Below are 20879 nucleotides of genomic sequence, written 5' to 3' on the forward strand. Positions count from 1 at the left end.
CCGCCGCCGCGGCGCCCAGCGCGCTCGGAAAGGGCCGAAGCGGCTCGGTGCCGCCGCGGCCGAGGGGCGCGGGGCAGCCGCGGGCCGTCGGGCCCCGGGGAGGTGCCGCCCAGGGGGACTCGGGCACCCTCGGCCCGTTGCTGTACCAATCCCTTGCGTCTGGCCTCGGAGGCTCCCAGGGGAGTGAAGCGCCCGGGGGCAGGGGACCCTTCCTGCGAGGGGCGCCCCACTAGCAGCCGGCACTGTCCCCCCGGCTCWGGCCACCCCCATCCGTGTGCTGGGGGTGGGGGGCTTTCCACCCAGAGAGGGCCTCYGGGGTGGGGCGCGTGCTGATGCGGGGCTGGGTTGTGCTCCGGCAGGTGTGGAAGGTGGATTGGGGGAGATGCTGCTGCAGAGGAGCACCCATAAATTATTGAATCTCTTGGAGCTGCTTCTGCAGAAACACGCTGGAATGGCGGCTGTCGGGTTTGGTCAAAGGGAGAGGCTGGGGGGACCACAACGGCGGTGCGCCGGTGCGCACCCTGGGTCCGTGGACGAGAAGGGCAGCTTGTGGCCACAGTGGCACACACGATTAGCATACAGTGCTGTAGCACTTGTTTTTAAAGAAAATTGCCTCGAGATAATAACCAGCCCACTGGGCTAAATCACTATATCAAGGCCTGAATAATACCCCACTGTTGTACGTACCATTTTTTTTTCCACGAGACAGTCTGAAAGTAATGCACGACAGGCTTGCCGTTTTGTGCCTGACTTGAAAACGCAGAGGAGGCTGCTGTGGTGGAAAGGCTGATAGTGTCGGAAACTGGGAGACGTCTGTCAGCGTGGAAACTCCAGTGAACTGTGCGGAGGCCGGGGTGGGGACAGCAGTGTTGCTAGGAGCGCRGCAGCAGGCATCTAGAGAGAGCCGCCCTGGCGCGGGCACAGGAGAGGAGAGTGATGTGCAGGGAACGACTCAGGGAAATTAACATTTCTGAAAACTAATTTAAATATAATGCAGACATTAGCATTTCACCTGGTCAGGCTCCATTAGACAGGCTTGCTGGGAACCTAATGAATTCTTAATAAAGATTAAATCGCATGTTCATTAGATTTTGATGAAAGAGACTGCTATTTTATTTTTTTAATACTGTGGTATTAGTGTGCTTCTAGATAATAAATCTCATCTTCGTGAATGACTGTAGTGATTTCACACATGGATATTGCCTTGAAAAGCAGCACAGGAATCTGTAGACAGATAACAAAATACTAAGACAAAGGAATAGAGAACAGATATTGTTAATGGAGGACTAAGAGGTTACACAGTAACCAGGTAAATCTTGAAATAATAGGTAGAAGACAAGACAGGTAAAAATTACAATAATTTGAGAGTGTGGCCAGGATGGAGATTAGGATTTATAAAATGAATTAAGGATCCTTTACTGAAATATTTGGAGATATCTTTTAGCTGGTGAGTGGGGAGTTATCCAGCAAGAAAGGTGAATGACARACATGTGGAACTGGAGGTTAGCACACATGCCTCAAACTGTGGCAACACAGGCCTAGGAATAATTCTCCTCTTAGCATTCAAGGGCTATCATGCCCTATGGGACCTATGGGTCCCTCAGTGCTTGCACTTTGATCTACACCCATCTTGGCTGGTTATGTTTGCTTGTTATTCTTTCAAAAGAGAGAATGCAAAGTCCTGCATGTTCCTTTCACTCATGCCTCAAAATGCAGGGTTAGGGCCATGCTAGTTTGGGAAACAAAGTCGCTGTTGTGCCATGCAAGCTTGTGTGACTGCAGAGCTTTCAGAATCAGGCTGAGACATGATCCCATGTTCACTCGGTTTAAACTACAAAGCAGCCTTAACCAAGTGAAACTGGTGCCTCCTATGAAGATCCAAGCTACAGGGAGGAGAGTTACTATATTAGAGAAATTTGTCTTCCACTCCCATCACCCCACCTCTGTAAATTCCATTTAACGTAGGTCTGAAATGAATGTTATCATTTTTTATATCTTATGTCTTGAAATAAATGTGGAGGATGTGAGAAAGTTGCAATATGAAATCCCATTTTTCTGGATTGTAGCATAGAGTCAAGACTGTTGTGATTATTCTAGGGTATTTTTATGGGAACTTATAACTCTAACTCTAGTGAATATGTTTGTTCATCAGTAAGCCCCAGCCTAGGAAGACACCAAGCATATCTCAGTCTATTACTACTCAGCAGAATACTTAAATATGTGCAATGGTCCAGTCATTAGCAGGGATGGACTACTCAGATGGGGACACCACTGCTGCCGTGAGCATGAAGCTTCTAGGGAGTGCAGCGTTTAAGCATTAATGCACAGCAGCTGAGCTGGCTGGCACAGCTTCAAAAACGAGGTTCCACCACCTACTCATCAGCAGCCTTTTGGRATGGTGAGCCAGAGCAATATTCTGCCTTCCCAAACGAGGCATTAGTGATGGCTGTGGCTTCAGAAGGAGACAGGGCTTCACCTGCCCAGAGAAAGGGCCTTTGTGCTTTATTTATATATTTTTTAAATTTTTTTGGCAGGGGGTTGCCCTTGCAGAAGCAGTGGCTTCTGGCCCCTGCTGAGTGAGGAGCTCTGCGGAAGCTGAGAACTGGGTCCTGCTCCCTCAAGATGCCAGAGCTTCTAGCCTTGCTTGTCCTCTAAAATAGCCATCTCTCAGTTTGCCAGCAACGATGGCAATACCTCAYTTGATAGGCTTCTTTGTTGCACCATTTCTTTGCAAAATGTTTTTAAGTTATCACAAGGGCAGTAATATGTAATAAGGAAAAAGATACACCAGTGTATGATTCTTATCTTTAAACTTCTACTATCCTCTTCCCAACAGCCATCAGTCCCAATAGCTGTCTGATACATCGCTTTGACCTTTTTCAGAAAGCCCCTCAAAACAGCCCCAGGCTCTACTTGCTSTCTATGTAACTGAATTACTTATAATCTAATGAAGTTCTCTAGAGTGAGAAGCAGTCCCCACCCTCTGGTTTTACAGCCCATCACAGCAATTTTATGGTAAATGCCATTGGAACGTAATGATGTGTTGTGAAAACTCACTTGACGCCTTGTTCTTTACTGCCTGTGTCTGTGTCTCACAGCTTTAGTGGTTTCACACTTGCAACCCTTTTCCCTGGGAATATCCCACCCCAATGGGAGCTTATAAGGTGGAGGTGCTTCACCCCTGYGGTGTGGTCCCCAGCAGAGGGCTGCAAACTGGGCTGTGCTCCACCATYGCACTCATCAGGGCTGCTCATGTGCTCAGAGACACTGGGAGCGGGACACCATTCAGCTACTTCGGAGGCAGGGGCAGGGCCCCGCTGCCTTTCCCCCACTGCTGGGAACTGGCTGAACACTGCGTGAGCTGGCAGCCCTAAGGCATGGCCTTCCTTTGAGCAGCAGCTCAGGTAGAGCCTCCTTCATCCTTCCYTGTTTCCTGCTTGGATTTGAGGATTCTGTGACTTAAGGCCCAAAGTAGGGCAGTGACRGCAGTGACAGCTGAACTGGATTTGAATTCTTGCAGCCTTTCAGATGAAGTTTTGCTCTTCTCGAGGCCTGTTCCCTGGCTATGGATTTGGCACAGTGTGTGTGGCATTCTGTCATACCCCGTGAGGGAGGCTTACAGGCAGCTGTGATTGGGCTCTTCTGGCACTGAAACCTTTATCTAGTAGCAAACTGTTTACTGCAGCAGTTCTGGGGTATAGGGAAGACAGCTAATGGTTTATCACCAGCCTTGAGGAACTCAGAGTCTCCTGCCAGGGCTTGAGAAATCATCACAGCAGAGCCTGCTGCAGGAGTGGGCTCTCCCTTGCTGCAGCTGTTTTTTACACCTTCTCCTCAGACTGCTTTCTTGCAGCCCCAGGTGCTGTGGGCACTGCTTCCCACGCTCTGCAAAAGGAACTTGCCTCTGGAGCCTGCCAGAAGAGTTGGGAACAGAGGAACATGACACTGTTCCTGTTGGCCTGTAATGATAAAGGATAATATATTTTCATCCCCCTTTTTCTTCCTTCCAGATTATTAGTTGTGCTTATAYGCCAAAACATGAACAACCATCGTTCATTTATCTATACTTAAAGTACTTGTTAATAGACTGAAAGAGATTTCACAGAAAAGCAGTAACAATGTTAACAGGCAAGACAAAAWACTTTTTGGGTTTGGATTTTTTTTCCTTGACAGTTCTTAATTTGCTTCTTGTTTTAGGAACTCATAATAGTAAAAATATCCCTCACTGACAACACTGAACTGCATAGCTTCTCCTCTTTCAACCTAGTTTTAAAATCTTAAAAGAAATTTGCCTGTCATATTCTGACATGACACATCTAGTCCTGTTGGAAATGTTTTAGCAATCTAACAAGATGAAAGCAGTTCTTTTAATGAGCTCTGAAGAAAGAGACAAATCTGCTGCACAAATGTAACTTGGGATCTGTTTTGCTTTAAGTTTGGCTTCGCTAACCTAGAAGTTGTAAGATACATTAGACTGAGTCACAACAAATAAAAAAAAGGTTGTGGCTTTCCTGTTCAATCTGTCCGTTTCAGTCTGTCTGGGAGACAACTTACATGAGCTCTCAAGTATGCTTATCTGGGCCAAAAGGGGGGAGAAGAGGAGTGGAAAAGACACAAAGTAACGGAGGTAGAGGCACTTTTTTGACTCTTCTATGTAATCTGGTTGAGAAGAGAGAGAGAAGAAGAGAGAAATAAAGAAATGATTCACTGTGGGCCAAGGCAATAGCAGGTTGCTGCTGGTCACTCAGAGAATAAGAGTCAGGCAGTAAATGATGTCTTACAGAGTCATGATTAGTTACCTGCAGTCACGCAAGTTTCCTCCAACCACTTTGCAGAGTTGAAGCCTGCCCCTGTAAGAACTCAAACTTCCCCAGTTTCTYCTGGATTTGCAGGATACAAAATCACAAATGACTCTGTTGAAGCTAGTGGTTTTATACCCGAGAAAGCCTGATGCAAGTGCGAGGTCTAAGAGCTTGATTTTGCAGATTTCTGAGCTCATTCACCTGCTCAAGCCATGAGAAAGGCAAAAAGTTTTCCTAATGGGCCAGCAGCAGTTTACAGCACAGATGGAGAAAGACTAATCTATCCTAAATGCTCCAAAATCCATGGCTAAACTGTGAGTGTGACTGAGTGCAGAAGACAGAATTTGGTCTTGTATTCTTATAAAGAATAAAAGAGGAAAAGGTCTGGCAAAAGAAAACTGGAAAAATTTCTCATAGGTATTCAGAATCACAAGGCCAGGGTATTTTTTTAAGAGTTTTGTCACCCTTCCTGGTGCATTTGCAAATCTCGTGAGATTTAAGGTTTATTTAGAGCTTGAAATTGCTTCTATAGGGTCTGGAATTGCATGACTGGGCAAGCTCTGTTTTCAGGGGGTTCTTTCCTTATTTCTTTTTTTCTGTTTCTTTTTAAATAAAACTACCACCTCTCCTTACTTTTTATTTATTTTTTTAAGTCTTTATTCTAGCTTAAAGATGCAATGACTGGGAGCAAAATGAAAAACAGCTCAAAGGAATAAAATAGATCTCAATTGCTTGGTTATTTTTGAAGCCTGATCACTGTTTTTTTGTATTAGCAAGACTGACACCAGCTATCTCACTTCTTTAAGGTCAATTTGAATTGTATGCCCCCAAATCCTCCCCTTGACCTCACTGGACTTTGGACCAAATTATTCCCAGATCAAAGCTGATGTCTGTACAATGTACATTTTTTGTGAGATCCAATGTATTTCAAATCTTTGTGCGGCACTTGGTAGGATACTGGAAATGGCTAAGCTTCATTCACAAAAATGGTAGCAAAAAGGTCTGGAAATCATACTTTAGAAAGCATAGACACGTTAAACTTAAGGCCATTTTCCTTTCCTTAGAAGTTATTTTTCTTGCATTCTTAGAGGGAAATATTAACATTTTTTTTACCATGATTTTCCAAATACTGAAGAGATATTCTACCTAATATGAAAACTCCCCTAAATTGTTAATTGAATCATTCTCATTTTATTTTTAAGACCATTCATGCAAATGGCAGATGCAGGGATGTTTGAGAATTACAGTCCTGATTACAAGATGCTGTTAAAATTCTGCTTAATATCAGAAAATGCAAAAGGCTGAAAAATGCTACTGGATAACATGAAGCAGAGAAAGTGACAGTTGTCTAGTGCCAAGCAAAAGGAAGAAAAAGCCCTTTAATCCAAAGCTCATTCATTGTCTGCTTACCGTGGTAATAAAATAAAACTCTTAATGGAGGCATTTCTTACCTTACCAATAAAAATGCTTATCTTCCCCAGCTTTCAAGTTAATCGAGAAAGAATTGAGGAATGCTCTGTCAGAAAGGGGCCCAGGGAATTGTATAGGAAGCAGACATCACCTCTGTTTTCAAATTGGCAATCAATAATATTTTTGACACTTAAAGAGAAGGATAGGAAGGGCTGAAATTGCTTTGTTTTCCTTTCTTCTTGGGCATGTCCTGCTCTTCTTGGTCACCAGAATTATATCAGTTTATCAGCAGAGCTTTCACCTGAGCATAATGTCCGTAAGCTAAAACAAAGAAGMTGCTGTAAGATTTAAGATGCAACCCTGCAGAATAGCATGATATTCTGCTGGAAGGAGCTGAAGCACGTGAGATTAAGAGAGAAAAAGATGCGAGTAACACTGGGGTCTTCCCCACAACTTGGAGGTCAGSCCGTGGTTGTTAATACTCTAACCAGGGCATTTTGTGGGGTTTTGTTTCTTCAAGAGTCAAAGGCATTTTATCCTATGCGGATATTCTATCCTGTTTGGTACAGGATAACTTGTATAGTTTTTCAACAGAAATTCTGCTAGGTTGACGTTGCAGGACTTGCTTTTGAAGAAAGATCAGGAGCTGCCAATACCAGTAAGTGTCTTTGAGGTGCAAGTCAGCATTCTCTGAGAAAATAACATAAAGGCATTGGCTAGAGTCTATTTGGAAACACATTGTTGAGGGATATACTGCAAACAAGGAGCAGGTTTAGGCAGAAGCAGCATCCAGTGCTGACAGCACATACAGGATTTAGTAACAAGGAAGGGGAGCTGCTTCTCTTTGGCACTTGGCAGGTTCTATTACACAGGTACCAGTACAGGTGTCACACTGTGAGTCCCACAGGACTGTTCACTTCAGTGAACAGAGCAGGGAAGAGGTTGCCCAGAGAGGCTCTGGAGTCGCTATCCTTGGAGATACTCAAAAGTTGTCTGGACACAGTCCTGGGCAACGTGCTCTAGGTGACCCTGCTTTAGCAGAGGGTGGGACTAGCTGATCTCCAGAGGTCCCTTCCAGCCTCARCCATGCTGTGATTCTGGACTCAGGACAATTTTGCTGATCTAATCCATTCAAGGAGACATTAAAAAGAAATATGCTATGTCTGTCTCTCCCTTCTGTCAGGCTCCAGCTGTTCTCTGGTATTGGTTTGATAGAGTTACTTATCCCATACTGAGGAGGTAAATTTTATTTGAAAATATCTTAATAGCTTTATATAAATATATATAAATACACAAATACACACACACACACACACACATATATATGTATATATATATATATAAGCCAGTGCAGCCATATCCTTCTGCATCTACACTAGGTCTGGTTTTTCAATCTTTCTGGGAACCAGCAGGGACCTATAAGCTTGAACATTCCCTAGGATAAAACACTGTCTGTTGAACATTTGCTTTGAGAGTCTGAATCTAGAAGAATATCCTACTCTAGAAATACCCTGTTCAGAGGATTCATCCTTTGAGTGTTAACAGCTTGACAGGGAAGCCAGGAATGGATGTTTCACCTTTGTGCATATCCCTGCTCTGAAATACAACCCCCCGGTCTAAATAACAGAGTAGTGACTCAAAATGCTTTAAGGTTCTCCARCAACTTAAAACCTGCATTAAACGCTCATGTCTACAAGAGCATTGTCGACAGCTTGTGCACATCATGACAGTCTGGTATGAGACCTGGAGATTTTCCAYATCAGCTGTGAATTGTTACTGAAGAGGATGAGATAAAACAGACTTGTACTGAGGAAAATATAATTTAAATTATAAAAATGTATACTATCTCCTAGCAGAATTTTGTGAATTACATTCTCTCTGGAAGAGAGTTTTTAAAGTACCAGGCAAGAGGGAATGGGAAGGGCTGGCCAAACAAAATGGATGTTAGGCATAATAATCTAAATAAAAAATGAGAGGTTTTATAGGTAGATTTCTGGAGTAGTGGCGTGCGGTAGCAGTGACGCAGTGGTGTTTCCTCACGTCCAATACAATGCCAGTTATTCGTTACAGCCCTGTCCTGTGTGGCCTCAGTAGAGCAGGGCCTTGCCACAGGTAAGAAGTCACAGCTTRACTTCATAGCAAAGGTGCAGTTCGAAGCCCTGGGAGATCACTTTGATGGCTCTCAGCAAAATTGTGCCATGTTTGTATTTTTTGGAAGAATTTTGCGTTCAACTGATATTGACCAGTGCTGGGACTCTTCAAAATGACTGGTGAGATTTTTCAAATTGCTTTGGGGCACTACGACATGGATTTACATGTTCTGACTTGAGATAGTAATAGCCTGTATGACTTTATCATCCTTTAGGTTGCACCTCTGCAGTTGGAATGGTGGGGCAGCATTGGGAGCCCATGAAAGGTCTCTATTTGAAAAAGCCAGTATATATAATTCCTGTCAGATCTCAGAGGAAATACCTACTGGATTGACTGCTAAGCCTCACCCAGCACCGGGGGTCACCTTGCCAAATAGGTCTAAGTGGCCTTTGGGGTAGATGAGAAATCAGTCGCTCGTCAGGAAGTTGCTAAAGTTGCATTAGCTGCTTTTTTCCAGCATTAGGAGGAGGGGCCTATATCAACGCCTACAAATTCTACAACTGAGAGATATTTATCATGGAAATGTCCAAAACCACATCACAGGTCTTGCAGAGCCTTTATAGCACACTTCAWCAGTAACGTGAACACAAATCACTAGAAGGAGGAAAGGAAATTATGTTGATGAGCACACACCTCGCAACATCATCATGCTGTTCATTAATCACCAGTCAGCCTTTGGCAATTGATTATTTAGCCAAATCGGACACATTTTTCCATATAAATGAGAGGATGATTATTTAATAAAGCAGAAAGCTCCTGGTAGCATGCCCTTGCTTTCCTCAATTTAGTTACGGGATAAATTTACATGGTCCTGATTTACAGCTCAGCGAAAAAACTAAAGTGCTGTATCAACTTGTTACTTTCAAGGTGGTTGCTGCCTGGCCAGTTCTCAAGCAGGAAACCTGATTCTGCTAAATGTATGCATTTAAGCTGTTTAAACTGAACATTAGACATTTGAGCTGATGGTCATTGGTTTGTTATCTGCATCTGTCCTGTGTACGCTGAGCCCTCATGGAACAGTGGTAAGGAGGAACAGGAGAGCATTTTGCCAAATCCCAGCTGAAAGGGTTGGCATTTCTGGTGGCATCAGGGCTACCTTCGAAAAGAGGGAGGACCTGCCCACCTTGAGACACCCCCGCGACTACCGTCCTGGCCAGCATCCTTGTGCTTGGTCCGAGTTCCCCACCAGGCCTGTGGCTGGATTCCTGGGGACAGCCAGGGTCACAGCGTGGCGGTGACATGAGCTGTGTAGGAGAAATGAAAGCCACTGCTGGCACCAGGGGATCCAGGTACAGCAATAAATCAAAATCTTTACATGTCCCTTAGTGATATCAGTTCAACACTTTTCACCCCAGCTAGTTTTAAAAAGAAAGCAAATAAAAAAAGACTTTGAAAAAGATCAAAATGTTGAGGAGTCGATAAAATGATAAACGATTAGAAATTAGTAATCTGTCATATGCTTCAGTAAATAACTCAGAATTTAGGGCTGAATTTATCTACTTCTTCTGTTACAGATAAATTCAATAAATAAGTTTATTTTTAATTCCTTTTGTATAAAAAACTATTTGCAATATTTTTACTACATGATAGGGCATGAAACCTTAATTATTACACTGGCACTTTTAGTTCTATTTGAAGAGATCAATTTGTGCTATCTTTTTCCCCCCTGCAGTCAAATGAATAGGTGAGGCCTTCTGGCATAAGCAGATATTCAGGATTAAATTTTCATTCTGATTTTGTAAGTACTCTTGCACAGGACTTGGAAGTAGGTTTTCAGAATTTCTAGTTAAAGGTAGTCTGTGAAACAACTTCTCACAGTCTAGAACAGTGATATAAACCCAGCCATAATGATATATTTAAGTTTCATAATAATTGGATAAATACACCTTGATTTTTAAAATCAGTTCTGAGAGTGAAGTTTCTCCCTCTCCCCGGAAATGAATTTTGGATGAGAGTTTAAGCTTTATGCATTCCAGGTGAGAAAAATCCAATTCCAGCTGAATCAAAGTTCATTATAAATTGAGTGTTTTAACATGAAAACAAATTAAGGCTTCAGGGTTTTCACCGTGTCCCAGGCAGATTCTGCTAGCTGTGCAAATTCATTCATACGGACATAAGAAAGCACAGAAGTTCAGAGACTTGCACAGAAAAATAATTGGAAGTTAAGCCCTGCTCTGGGTGAAACAGTTGCGCGAAGAGGCTACGTCTTCCCCCTACCTAATGGGACCTAATCCAACCTGATGGAAAGTTTCAGTTACGTTTCCTAATTTGAAGCGACCCAGAGCACAGGTTCAGTGTACAGATTTTCTGATTCTTGCCACATTTATTTCTTAAAGCATCTTTTGAAAAGCAAGATCATAACATTTTGTTGGATCCCTCATTAACCTGGGTATAAACCCATTCAGCAAAGAGCCTGTCCGAAGCTCCCTGACCCATCTTGCTCTGTCTGTTCTCTAGGACAGCCCTCCTCATCCAGCAAAGTGGTCGTCTCGATCTTACTCAGCGCTTATCCCTCTGCTGTCAGTTTTCAGATGCACTGAGTCCCACCACCCCACGCTGGCTAATTTAAAGACTGTACCAACTACTCAGTGCTGCTGACAGTGAGGCAACAGGACTTGGGTGTTGCCAAAATAGTGATGCTGCAAATCTGTATGTACTGAAGCCCCAGTGTTAGATACCAGTCATGTTTCACTCACACTCAGAGGCCAAATCCCAGAAAAGCAGAGATTTCTAGCAGCATGCTCATCAACCTCAATGGGTTTGAAGAGAGGTGGGTAATTACACCCAAGGAGATTTATGTATACCTAAATTTGTTGAAGACCACATCAGGATCATCTCTGCTTGTGCTGATTGCTATCCAGTTTTATTGTCATCTTGTATACCCAACCTTTGTCCAAATACTTATTTTGTGTTTTTTATGTCTCTGGGAAAGCATAGATCAGGAAAAAAGGATTCTTCTGTTACGGACTTTTCATGCTACTCTAATTCCATTTCTGCCTCAAGTGCTCTCAGGTACCAGATCTCGAATTTATTTCAGTTACAAGTTTTTACAGTGTTACCAGTATCAAGAGCAAGAAAAAATACTGTCTGGTTTTAGAAAGTGCAGGTTGTATTTTATATATGTATTTAATGACTTTAAGAAATGAGACTGCATGAAATTGTTTGGGGCTAGATCTTGCCAGGCAATCGCATTGCGCTGAGCCTTCAGCCTCCAACAACTGGAGGGACACTAGGGAGAAGCCAGGGCTGTGGTACTCAGGCATTTAGTGGTACACCATGAGATTGCCAGCAGTGCTTCCAGAGCCTGTCAGTAAGAATAACCAAATAGGGGTTGTTTAGCAGGTGAAAGATTTCATCCTGGCATTTCTGATGGCTGGAAATCCACATTTTCAACAATGTAGGGGCAGTCAGCAATGSGCCTCGGCACCAATGAAGGCTAACCGTGTGCTGGGCTGCGTTAGCAAGAGCGTGACCTGAGGTCCCACAGGTTGAGGGCGCTGATTATACCCCTCTACCTGGCGCTCATATCTGAAATGTGGTGTTCAATTTTGGGCCTCCCAGTCCAAGGGAGATATTGGTAAACTGGAGAGGCACCCAGGTAGTCAGGGAGTTCTGCTTTGAGCAGGAGGTTGCACTTGGGACCTCTAATAAAAGTAATTCAAAGATTCTATGAGAAGAAAACCCAAATAGGTCTCCTTACTCAAAGTTTTTAGCTCTCTCTCTCTTTCTTTTTTTTTTTTTTTTAACTGAGCAACTACATCTCTGTTGGGAAACCAGTCAAGGACAATCTTGTGCAGTTAGCACAAGCTATGCATTATGAATGCATAAAACACTAGGCTTAGCTTTGAGTATTTGGTTACTGCTTTTAATTTCCTTTCAAAACAGGGTTGGTTGCTGTGCTTCTAGATGTCATTTTGTTTCATTTATCCCATGCAGCATTTCATAGGCAGCTTTCTGAAATCTTAAGCTGTGGTTTGATTAACATTTCTTTTTGTTGACTGTGTGGGTTCAGTTCCTTTCTGTCTGACCCTGCTCATTCTCACTTCTGGGCGCATTTCTCAGCTATGCTAATATGGTTGCCCATATGGAGATGCAGTGAACCAGACTGGCACTGATCTGGCACTGATCATAACTAAATAATAATAATAATAATAATAATAATAATAATAATAATAATGGCTGAAAAGAATGATCAACAAATATTGTCTTACAGCACCAATGCACTGAAGGCTGAGAGGAGAGATTGTGTTGAAAGATTCAATAATTCATTGCTAGTTCTCTGAGTTAGGGCTTGATTTTTTGAAGGTAAATCAGCTACATCCTAAGCCTTTGAAAAGTTTTTCAGAAGTCTGTATATAGCTTTAGGCATTTAAGTGATTCCCTCCCTTCCCCCGCCAAAACTAGCCTTAGTTTCTCATATTAGTACATGTAAAAGAAATGCAAACTCTTCCACTGGCTTGAAATATCTGCATTGTTTTAAATAAATTTCCTGTGACCCACAGTGCAGTGAAGAGGAAAGTGCCCTTACAACTTTTTGCTGCTGTTTAATTTTAGTTAGACCATCTTTTATGCTAGTAGAGGTCAACTCCATTTTACCTGGGTTTGCCATTCCATTTCAATCACATTTACATTTTTAATGCAGAGCTCAGGTTTGCGTCACACCAGAATGATCTCTCTGGTTTTGTAACGCCTTATTTGTCCTGGGCTTTGGAGATTTCTCTTTTTATTTCCCCTCAACCTTGGACATAGTCACTGTAATTTATATGTAATTTCCTCTACTGGGCTGCCCAAATGCTGCAGAATCTTGATTATACAAGCAGCAAACAATATTTTCAAATTCCATTTTACTGGGAGCAAGTTTTGAAGCCTGCATTAAAAGCCTTGTGTTGCTGTAATTAGCCTGTAATACCCAACTAGTTTGCGTAGGGTTTTGCTATCTTTTAGCCCTTTGAAGAGGAGAGCACAGCATACAGAAATCCCCATCTTCAGTGAGTCGCCCATCCAAAATGGTGAGCTATTCTCATGCTTTTTACCTTCCAAGGTAGGACTCACCAGTCCACAGCTTCAGTAAGACACCTTTTATGGTCTTACTGTAAGTAAACCAGACTAGAAAGTCCTTCATATGAAAGGTATTTATCACATTCCTAGCTTCGTAAGAGCTTCAAAGAGAGTCTGCCCCCATCATCATTAGGCCAACTTTTCTCCATAAGTCTTATATTTGCTCTTTTCTTTAAAAGGTTTCAATGCAATGAGCCTTTTTCCCAAGAAGAAGATGCTATGTGTCAAGTCATTTACGAAATAACAAGAAAACTCATCAGATTGTTTACTGTTTTCTGAAGCCCCGCTTACTTGCTTCTGAATTTGAATAAACCACCTCTCCCATTGCTTTTTACATTAGCAACCTGTAAGCTTCAACTAAGGTCCTGGATTGTTCCCCGAGTGCATAGAAATTAAACGCATGTATTTATTTTGCTAACTTGTAACATCAGGTATAAACAAGCAGGAGAGAAACAACCAGCCTAGCAGAAGTTTGGCTCCTCCAGTCATGAGAAGAAAGAGATTCTAAAACTTAGTGCAGACTGTGAAAAGCATACACAGGGCACAAAGAGACAGACCTTGATCTGAAAGGTAGGAGTCAAAAAAGAATCACGATCAAGTTGAGGCTTTGGGTAGCAAAATGAGATTGTTTCCTAAGCAGTCATCGAGAAGACTGACAACAGCTTGATACAGAGCGCACACACCGGATACTGATACCTTTATGTGAACCTTGCTCAAAGCAAGTGCCAAGAATATGTGGATTAGAGCTGTCAGAGCCGTTAAGAAGGGCAAAGGCTGGCAGGAAACATGGCAAGCCCCCATCACAGTGGGTTTTGATAGTAAGAGAGTACCAAGTCAGATCCTAGAAAGCCCACTTTTCATGTTAAATCTTGGAGACTAATTTCCTGAATGTGGCTGTAGAAGCAAGACCCACATCTTTGTTAGCTATAAGACTTCTGTAGCCAACACTAAAGYGTTCATGCAATATATACATCCAACAGGATATATATCCATATATATGCAACCAGAGTTTAATAAATGTAAAAATAAATGCAAACATACACAGAAGCAAAATCATATCTTATATCCAGTAAGAAAGTCATGCTGAATTATTGATGATGGACAGTGCTGTAGTCTTTCATGTAGTAGCAAACCATACCCTCAGTGTTTCTCAGGTTATGTCAGATTGACAGAGCGTCACAGTCAAAGACAATGTCAACTTTTCAGTGATGGGTCAAGTCCCTTGTATAGAGCAAGAAAGGTGAATATTTAAATGAGAATCTAGGTTTCCTCTGAAAACCTAGTGGGCTAAAAAGCCAGAAATTCCAAGTCACGAATTGATTGATGCAAGTTGCCCTTGTCATGGACAAAATGGTAAACAGCTTCAGAATAATGGATTACAAGCAAAAATAGTACAAGTCAGTGATGGAACAGATCATGCTTTTTCCAGCCCTGTCCTAATGTAGATCTCTTCTTTATCACACATTCTTCAGTGTTTCATATGATTTAGTTTTAAATGACTTACAGACACAGAAATTTTCATGGTAGTACATCATTCCTCACTGCAGTGTTTAAGCATCTAACAGATTTCACATTACAGAGCTTTCCCCAATAGCTTGAAATTTTTCTCTGAAATTCCCTCTTGCTTCTTCTCATCACCTCTCAGTGCAGAAGAGCTGTGAACATTGTAAGCTGTTGGAGCAGAAATATAAAMTAGTGAAGCTCTGAGCTAAGTTTTATCTTTCTAAGTCTTTTTACCAGAATTTGGATAGAGAAGTTAGTGGGGGCTTTACCTTCCCTSTGCTGAACATCCCCAGTGAAAGAGAGGTTGTCTTCAAGCACAAAGGTGAATTGTTTGGGCCCCACAATGGTAGGAAGTAGCTGGAGGAAGTGATTCTAGTTCAAGGTAGAAAGAAAAGATCTCAGCATTTGTGTCTGGCTCCCTCTAAGTGAATTTGTAATAAGCTGTCTCAGAGCAAACAAACTGAAAGCTGAAAAAAATCCTGTTGTGAGGGAAAGGGGGTCTAAGTAGGCAAAACATGGCTAGACTACATTTTGAGTTGAGCCCCTGCATTTTGTGGACTTCAGGCAGCTTTGAGGAAATGCGGATGAGAAATCTAGGGCCTGTCCTACTTTTTAATACACCTTCTTTCAGTGTGTGTTGGAATACCTGAAGATGGTGTTCTCAGAGAAACCTTTACACACATTTATTTGCCATTCTGGACCTTCTTATAAAGTCCAAACATCATTTGCTGGAAGGCCTGCTGGGATTTGAAGACATCATAAACCAATGCAGCATGTTGCCAAACCACGGAAATCCCAGAGGAGGCCTGTCTACCAGACTGTTAGATTCCCTTCGGAGCTTAAACCCAAATAAACTGTGCAAGTCCAAGGTATAAAAATTATCTTCATCATAGAGTTATTTGTTCTGGCTGAGCAAATAACTCTGAAAAGCAGCAGCATCAACAGGAGAAGGAAGGCTGTCTTTGTACTTGTTCCTTGTGATTCTTTTTAAATTGCATTTGGACCATCAATATTATTTCAAAGTCCTGTCTGCCTAGGCTAACCCACCAAAAAGGGGGCCTTAAGCTCACATACGACTTTCTTCATCCACTGCATCCACAAATGCATAGCACTACAATCTTCCAAGTCTTACCACATGTTTCAAAGAGACTAGTAGAGTTAATAAAGAGACTGGTCTTTCTGAAAAACAGACTTCAAGCTTCACAGAACAATCACTSGTGTTATTTGGCCTGTTGGTGGTTTTCTAAAAGTAGAAGATGCCCAAGAACTCTCAGTATCTGCAGCTGGTGCTTGCCAGAAAYGCTTGTATGATATGTATGGATGAGTGGAGAAAGGGAGCGGGGGGAGGACAGGCCTCAGAGGGGAAACAGCTGAGGCGATACAAATGAGAATTCAATTAAACAGAAGACAAGGAAAATTCAAACCAGCATTGATGCCCTGCTCAAGGCTGCTGACGAGTCTTGATTTCATTTCTCAATCTAACAAAGAAGGCAACAGTGAAGAAAAGAACTGACCACCCTGGAAGGAGCTAAATTAGATGACCAGGTAGATAAAATCCTTCAAGTAAGACTCTTTTTTTTATCATATGCCTAGGGCTTCTAACAAATTCAGCCAGAACGATAGATCTTGTGTTTGTAACCATTCCAAAACTTGTCCAATGTAAGAGAATTTTCCTTCCTAAAGAACTGAATTTATTTGCCATCTGGAAGACTTGAAATGGACAATGAACATAATTCTCTGTTGTTTTCCTTCCTATGTAGCCATCAAAATGATGCTAAGTGGCTATACTAAAGTCAGAATGGTGGCATTTTGCACTCATTTTACCTTCTGTCCTCAGTTACACKGGTAGAGGATATAGAAAATGGTCTGTCTTGGTTCATATTTCTGGTTGCTACTGGTTTCCCATTTTGTGGAAGAGGCTTGCAAATGCTCAGGGTAATATTCTGTCATAACAAAATCTGGGTGGTCTTTTCTCTGTTAAGATAAGCTTTCATACCTACAGAAAATGACTGTCATCAGTTTGTTCCTGCTGTATTTCCCTCTTTGCCAGCCATGTGAGGAACATGTTCGGCGTAACTCTGGTCATTCCAGTAGCTTAATTTCTACCATAAGTATTTTGCTTTTATTGGGTTGTCACCTCTATCACATTTAAAAGCCTGCTGATAGTAGTTGAAAGCCATTTTAAACCTGCATGTAGCGTCAGGAATTGATCTGTTTTTTATTTCTGTAAAATGGAAATAATAGTTAGCTATTACAGATAGTAGGAAGCTAAACAACAGCCAGGGTTACCACTCTTTGAGAAATCCTCATTGCTAGAAGAACCTCACACTATGTAGGCTTGGTCCAGAGCCCAGTGAAATTAATTGAAATCTTCTCAATGATTTAGTGGGCTTGCTGGTCAGGTTTTGAATGCAAAGTATGATCAGCRGTGGTCAAAAAGAGGTTAGGCACAAAAAAATTGAGGAGCTTTACATTTGCAAAGAGGGTACTTGCGTTTTGCAGCCAAAGCTTCAGCCTAAACTGGAAGGGAACAGAAGTGAGAGGCTGCTGGCTGGGCTAGACAAACTCGTGTTTAGCCCTAGACCACATGCATATGGATACCAGTTTGGTTGGGAAGGAGRGGCTGGCTGAGGCTATCTGTTCAGTTCCTGGTTCTTACACATTTTATCTGGTATCATCTGTATGCTAAGTGAATCACAATGAACGGCACTTGAAACATCCAGACCTAAGTCATTACATTATCACATTCAGGCCAGGCTTTAAGTAAAAGAGATTTGGCTTGTTCTTTACACTCCTTGGCCCCCGTCCTGAATGTACTGCCATTATAATGGAGGATTATTTGCACTGGAGGTTTTCTTCATTTCCATTCGGAAAAAAAATTCATTCAGTACAGCCAGGCCAGCCTGAGATGGCAGGAGATTGGCTGCAYGCTACTGTCTTTGTTATCCCGCTGCGCAGAGCCTGACACCCCCTGACACTGCCCGGGGCTGGGCAAAGGGACCGTTATTTATTTCAATTTGTGGAATGCATTGTTTTCCGAAAAGGAGGAGAATCAGCCCTCTGTTGCACAAGGAGGCACCGGGCAGTATGGTTGGGCAGTATAGTCGCTGAGCTGTAGGAGCTGGTGATAGAGTTGGCTTTTCAGAAAGTGCCTTTGTTGGGCGTATCTGTTCTTTTAGCCTGCATCTCTTCCCTGGGGCGTAAGGTTTCCMTGTTTTTCCCAACCTCTCTACCTTTTCTAACATAAAAACACAGGGATATAAGCAGAGGGACTCACATTTTTTCTAGCCTTGGGATCTCCTTAAGATCCCTTTGCTGAGAAAGGTAGCAGTCCTCATACAGATGCACCATCTGCCATGCTATGGGTTTTCTTAGTTCAGTGGTTCCCACACTTGATTTGCAGACCACAGATGGTCCATACTGCTCTGGTAGGCAGTGTAAGTTGGCTTTGAGGTTGCACTACATTCTCACTCAAAGTGCTGCTGCTGCTGCTTGGTGGTTTACAGCAATGCTGCAGCAAAGCACTGGGGCCTCTTCTCCATCACAAAACCCCTTGTAACAGCCCCAGCAACACATTTGCATTTAAGTGGAAGCCAGGCAGCACAGCAGGCTCGCTTGTGTTCCTAAAGCATAGACACCACACACACAGACCCCTCTGCAAGACACTGTATAGATATTGGACTACATGAGTACTTTGGAGCAGAGGCCAGTCTGCACTGAATGCACTTTAAACGTTGCAAAAAAARCAGGCTTCTGGCATTAAGCACTGACTGGAGACTTTTCCTGTAAAACCAGTGGCAGTGCAGGTGTGTAAAACAGGAGTTTTTCCTCTCCGGTGTCAGAGGAGCAGCAACCTCACCTTGTGCAACAGGTTCATTGTACAACCATTTAATCTGTGCTAAGGTGAGCGTTTTTCAGGGATTTGAGAGTCCTGGAGAAGCACTTCAGGATTCAGCCAGTCAAAGACATGGCTGTCACTGATACTTTCAGAAATACAAACCCAGGATTAAATCAAGAGCCACTAGTGATTGTGCTCTGGGCCAGCAGCATACAGAACAGTTCTTCCAAGACACAAATCAGAAAGGGAAGAACTGCTTTTCCCTGCCAAAAATACTAGAAGCCAAGGCTGCAACCTTCTCCCTGTTCCATTTTGGCTCCCTTCACTCCTTTTGGCTCCCCGACTCCTTCAAGGACTTGTACGCACACGTCTGCCCTTCCCTGTGCTCACTTGTCTCATTGCTGCAAGGCTGCAGGTGCCATCAGCCACAGAAACAACCTTCTCTGGAGCAAATGTGCGCCACAGACCTGTGCCACCTGGGAGGGAAGCAGATGCCTGCACTATGTTTTGGAGTAGGGTTCTGCCCGTATGTTTTTTATGCCCAAGTCTCAATCATGATCTTGTTAGTGGGGCTGCTAAGGTAAAAACTCAGAGAACCACTCGATTCACAAATCAGTTCAGAAAGAGCTTTGAGTTTCTCAGCTCAGAATTTCTATTATAAATGAATTTTTGTGTGGAGGGGAAGGGGAATACAGAAACATGCAGATTGCTCATATTTATCTTCCGCATCCTGCTGGAGACATGTTAGCAGAAAGCAGACGGAAAGCAGAAAGAAGCAGAGTACTTTGTCTTATGGCTGTACGAAATAGCAGTAAAATGCTATACTGACCAATACGGAGGTGTGACTTCAGTCTCAAATGGAGAAAAATTAAGATCTTTGTGTTAAGATAACTGATACCATGTTTGAAGTCTTTGGGTACCTATTAGATAAATATGCCATCTCATAGATATCCAAAAAAGTTTCATTCAGTACTGAATTTTCCAGCTCAAACTGATTTCTTGTGAGTCTTCTAAGTCGACCCATCTGTGGGTACTGCAGCATGTGGGGAAAGAGACTTACCACAACAGTGAGAGGTTAATAAACTGGTTTTTTGTGCCTTCATAGAACAAACTGAAAGCATCGTAGGCCTGTCTAACCTAGCTGAGGTGCACTGGATTCTCGTTTTGTCCGTCCAGACTCAGGACTGGAAGGGACATCTGTCCCAAAGACGGGAAATGTGCTAGTGCACAGTCCTGCCTGCAGAAGTCCTGCAGATGTGGAGATGCGGTCAAACTGGGCAAGAATGTATTTCACATTTCAGAAAAGCCAGGTTGGGTTCTAGCATCTCAAAAGAGTCAATAAGTATCAATGAAGATTTTATCCAAAGGTGGTTTTGGATTAAGTGTTGTCACTGCTCAGATCAAACTTGTCTTGGTGCCATAATGGTAAACATGGTTTGTGTGAAACCCAGGGCCGTGAGCCAGTGTAAAGGGACAAGATAATGAATGTTGCATGAGCCTTTCAATGTCTTTGTACTTACAGCACTTATTGAAAAGCACTAATCCCTCTTTGCTGGTTATTGACTTTTGAATGAATCCTCATACACTCTCCAACAGCAAAACCTAGAGGGTTTCGGGTTCAGTAAAGCTCAGTAGTACCAAGACATTGTCATTTATTTTCACTGCTACTGTTATTTTTGTATTTCAAAGCTGAGTTTTCTACTATAAATTTCCCACTGTTTGATCACAAAAGCAAGCAAGAGAAATTGTTATTTTTCATCCAGAACCTTTTGTCCTTTTTATTTTTACAAGCCACATGAGGCAACTTCTCTGGTCATTAGCAGAGTTAGTAAAGCAAGCTTTCTTTGTTGGGTGATAGCAGGGAAGCATCGAATGTCTGGTTCCATGGTAGCAATTTGCTCCTGAAATAAAGCAAGCGTTGATAAGTTGCTACCCTCAGCTATATTTGTCCTAGTAAATAAACATCATCAGGATTTGAGCACAAATACATGTTGTTTTGCCCTGTTTAGCTATTCTGAGATTATGTCAGGCTAACAAAATTTCCTGCACATTAGATATATTTGTTATGTCGCTCTCATTTTGCAGATGCTGAGTGCTTCTGCTCACCTAGCCAAGAG

General features: G+C 42.5%; 1 protein-coding gene across 1 annotated transcript in view; it reads left to right on the forward strand.

Annotated features, from left to right (window-relative positions):
- Nucleotides 1–11101: 11101 nt before the first annotated feature.
- Nucleotides 11102–20879, forward strand: part of GNAO1 (G protein subunit alpha o1) — a 145020-nt gene continuing 135242 nt past the window's right edge. The window contains exon 1 of the mRNA XM_085301137.1: nt 11102–11133. Coding sequence (XP_085157263.1) covers nt 11102–11133 — 32 coding nt within the window. The remainder of the gene's footprint in view (nt 11134–20879) is intronic.

This window comes from Rhea americana, unplaced genomic scaffold (genome assembly GCF_003343005.1).
Source record: "Rhea americana isolate MKP2758 unplaced genomic scaffold, rheAme1 scaffold_172, whole genome shotgun sequence".
NCBI classification, from domain to species: Eukaryota; Metazoa; Chordata; class Aves; order Rheiformes; family Rheidae; genus Rhea; species Rhea americana.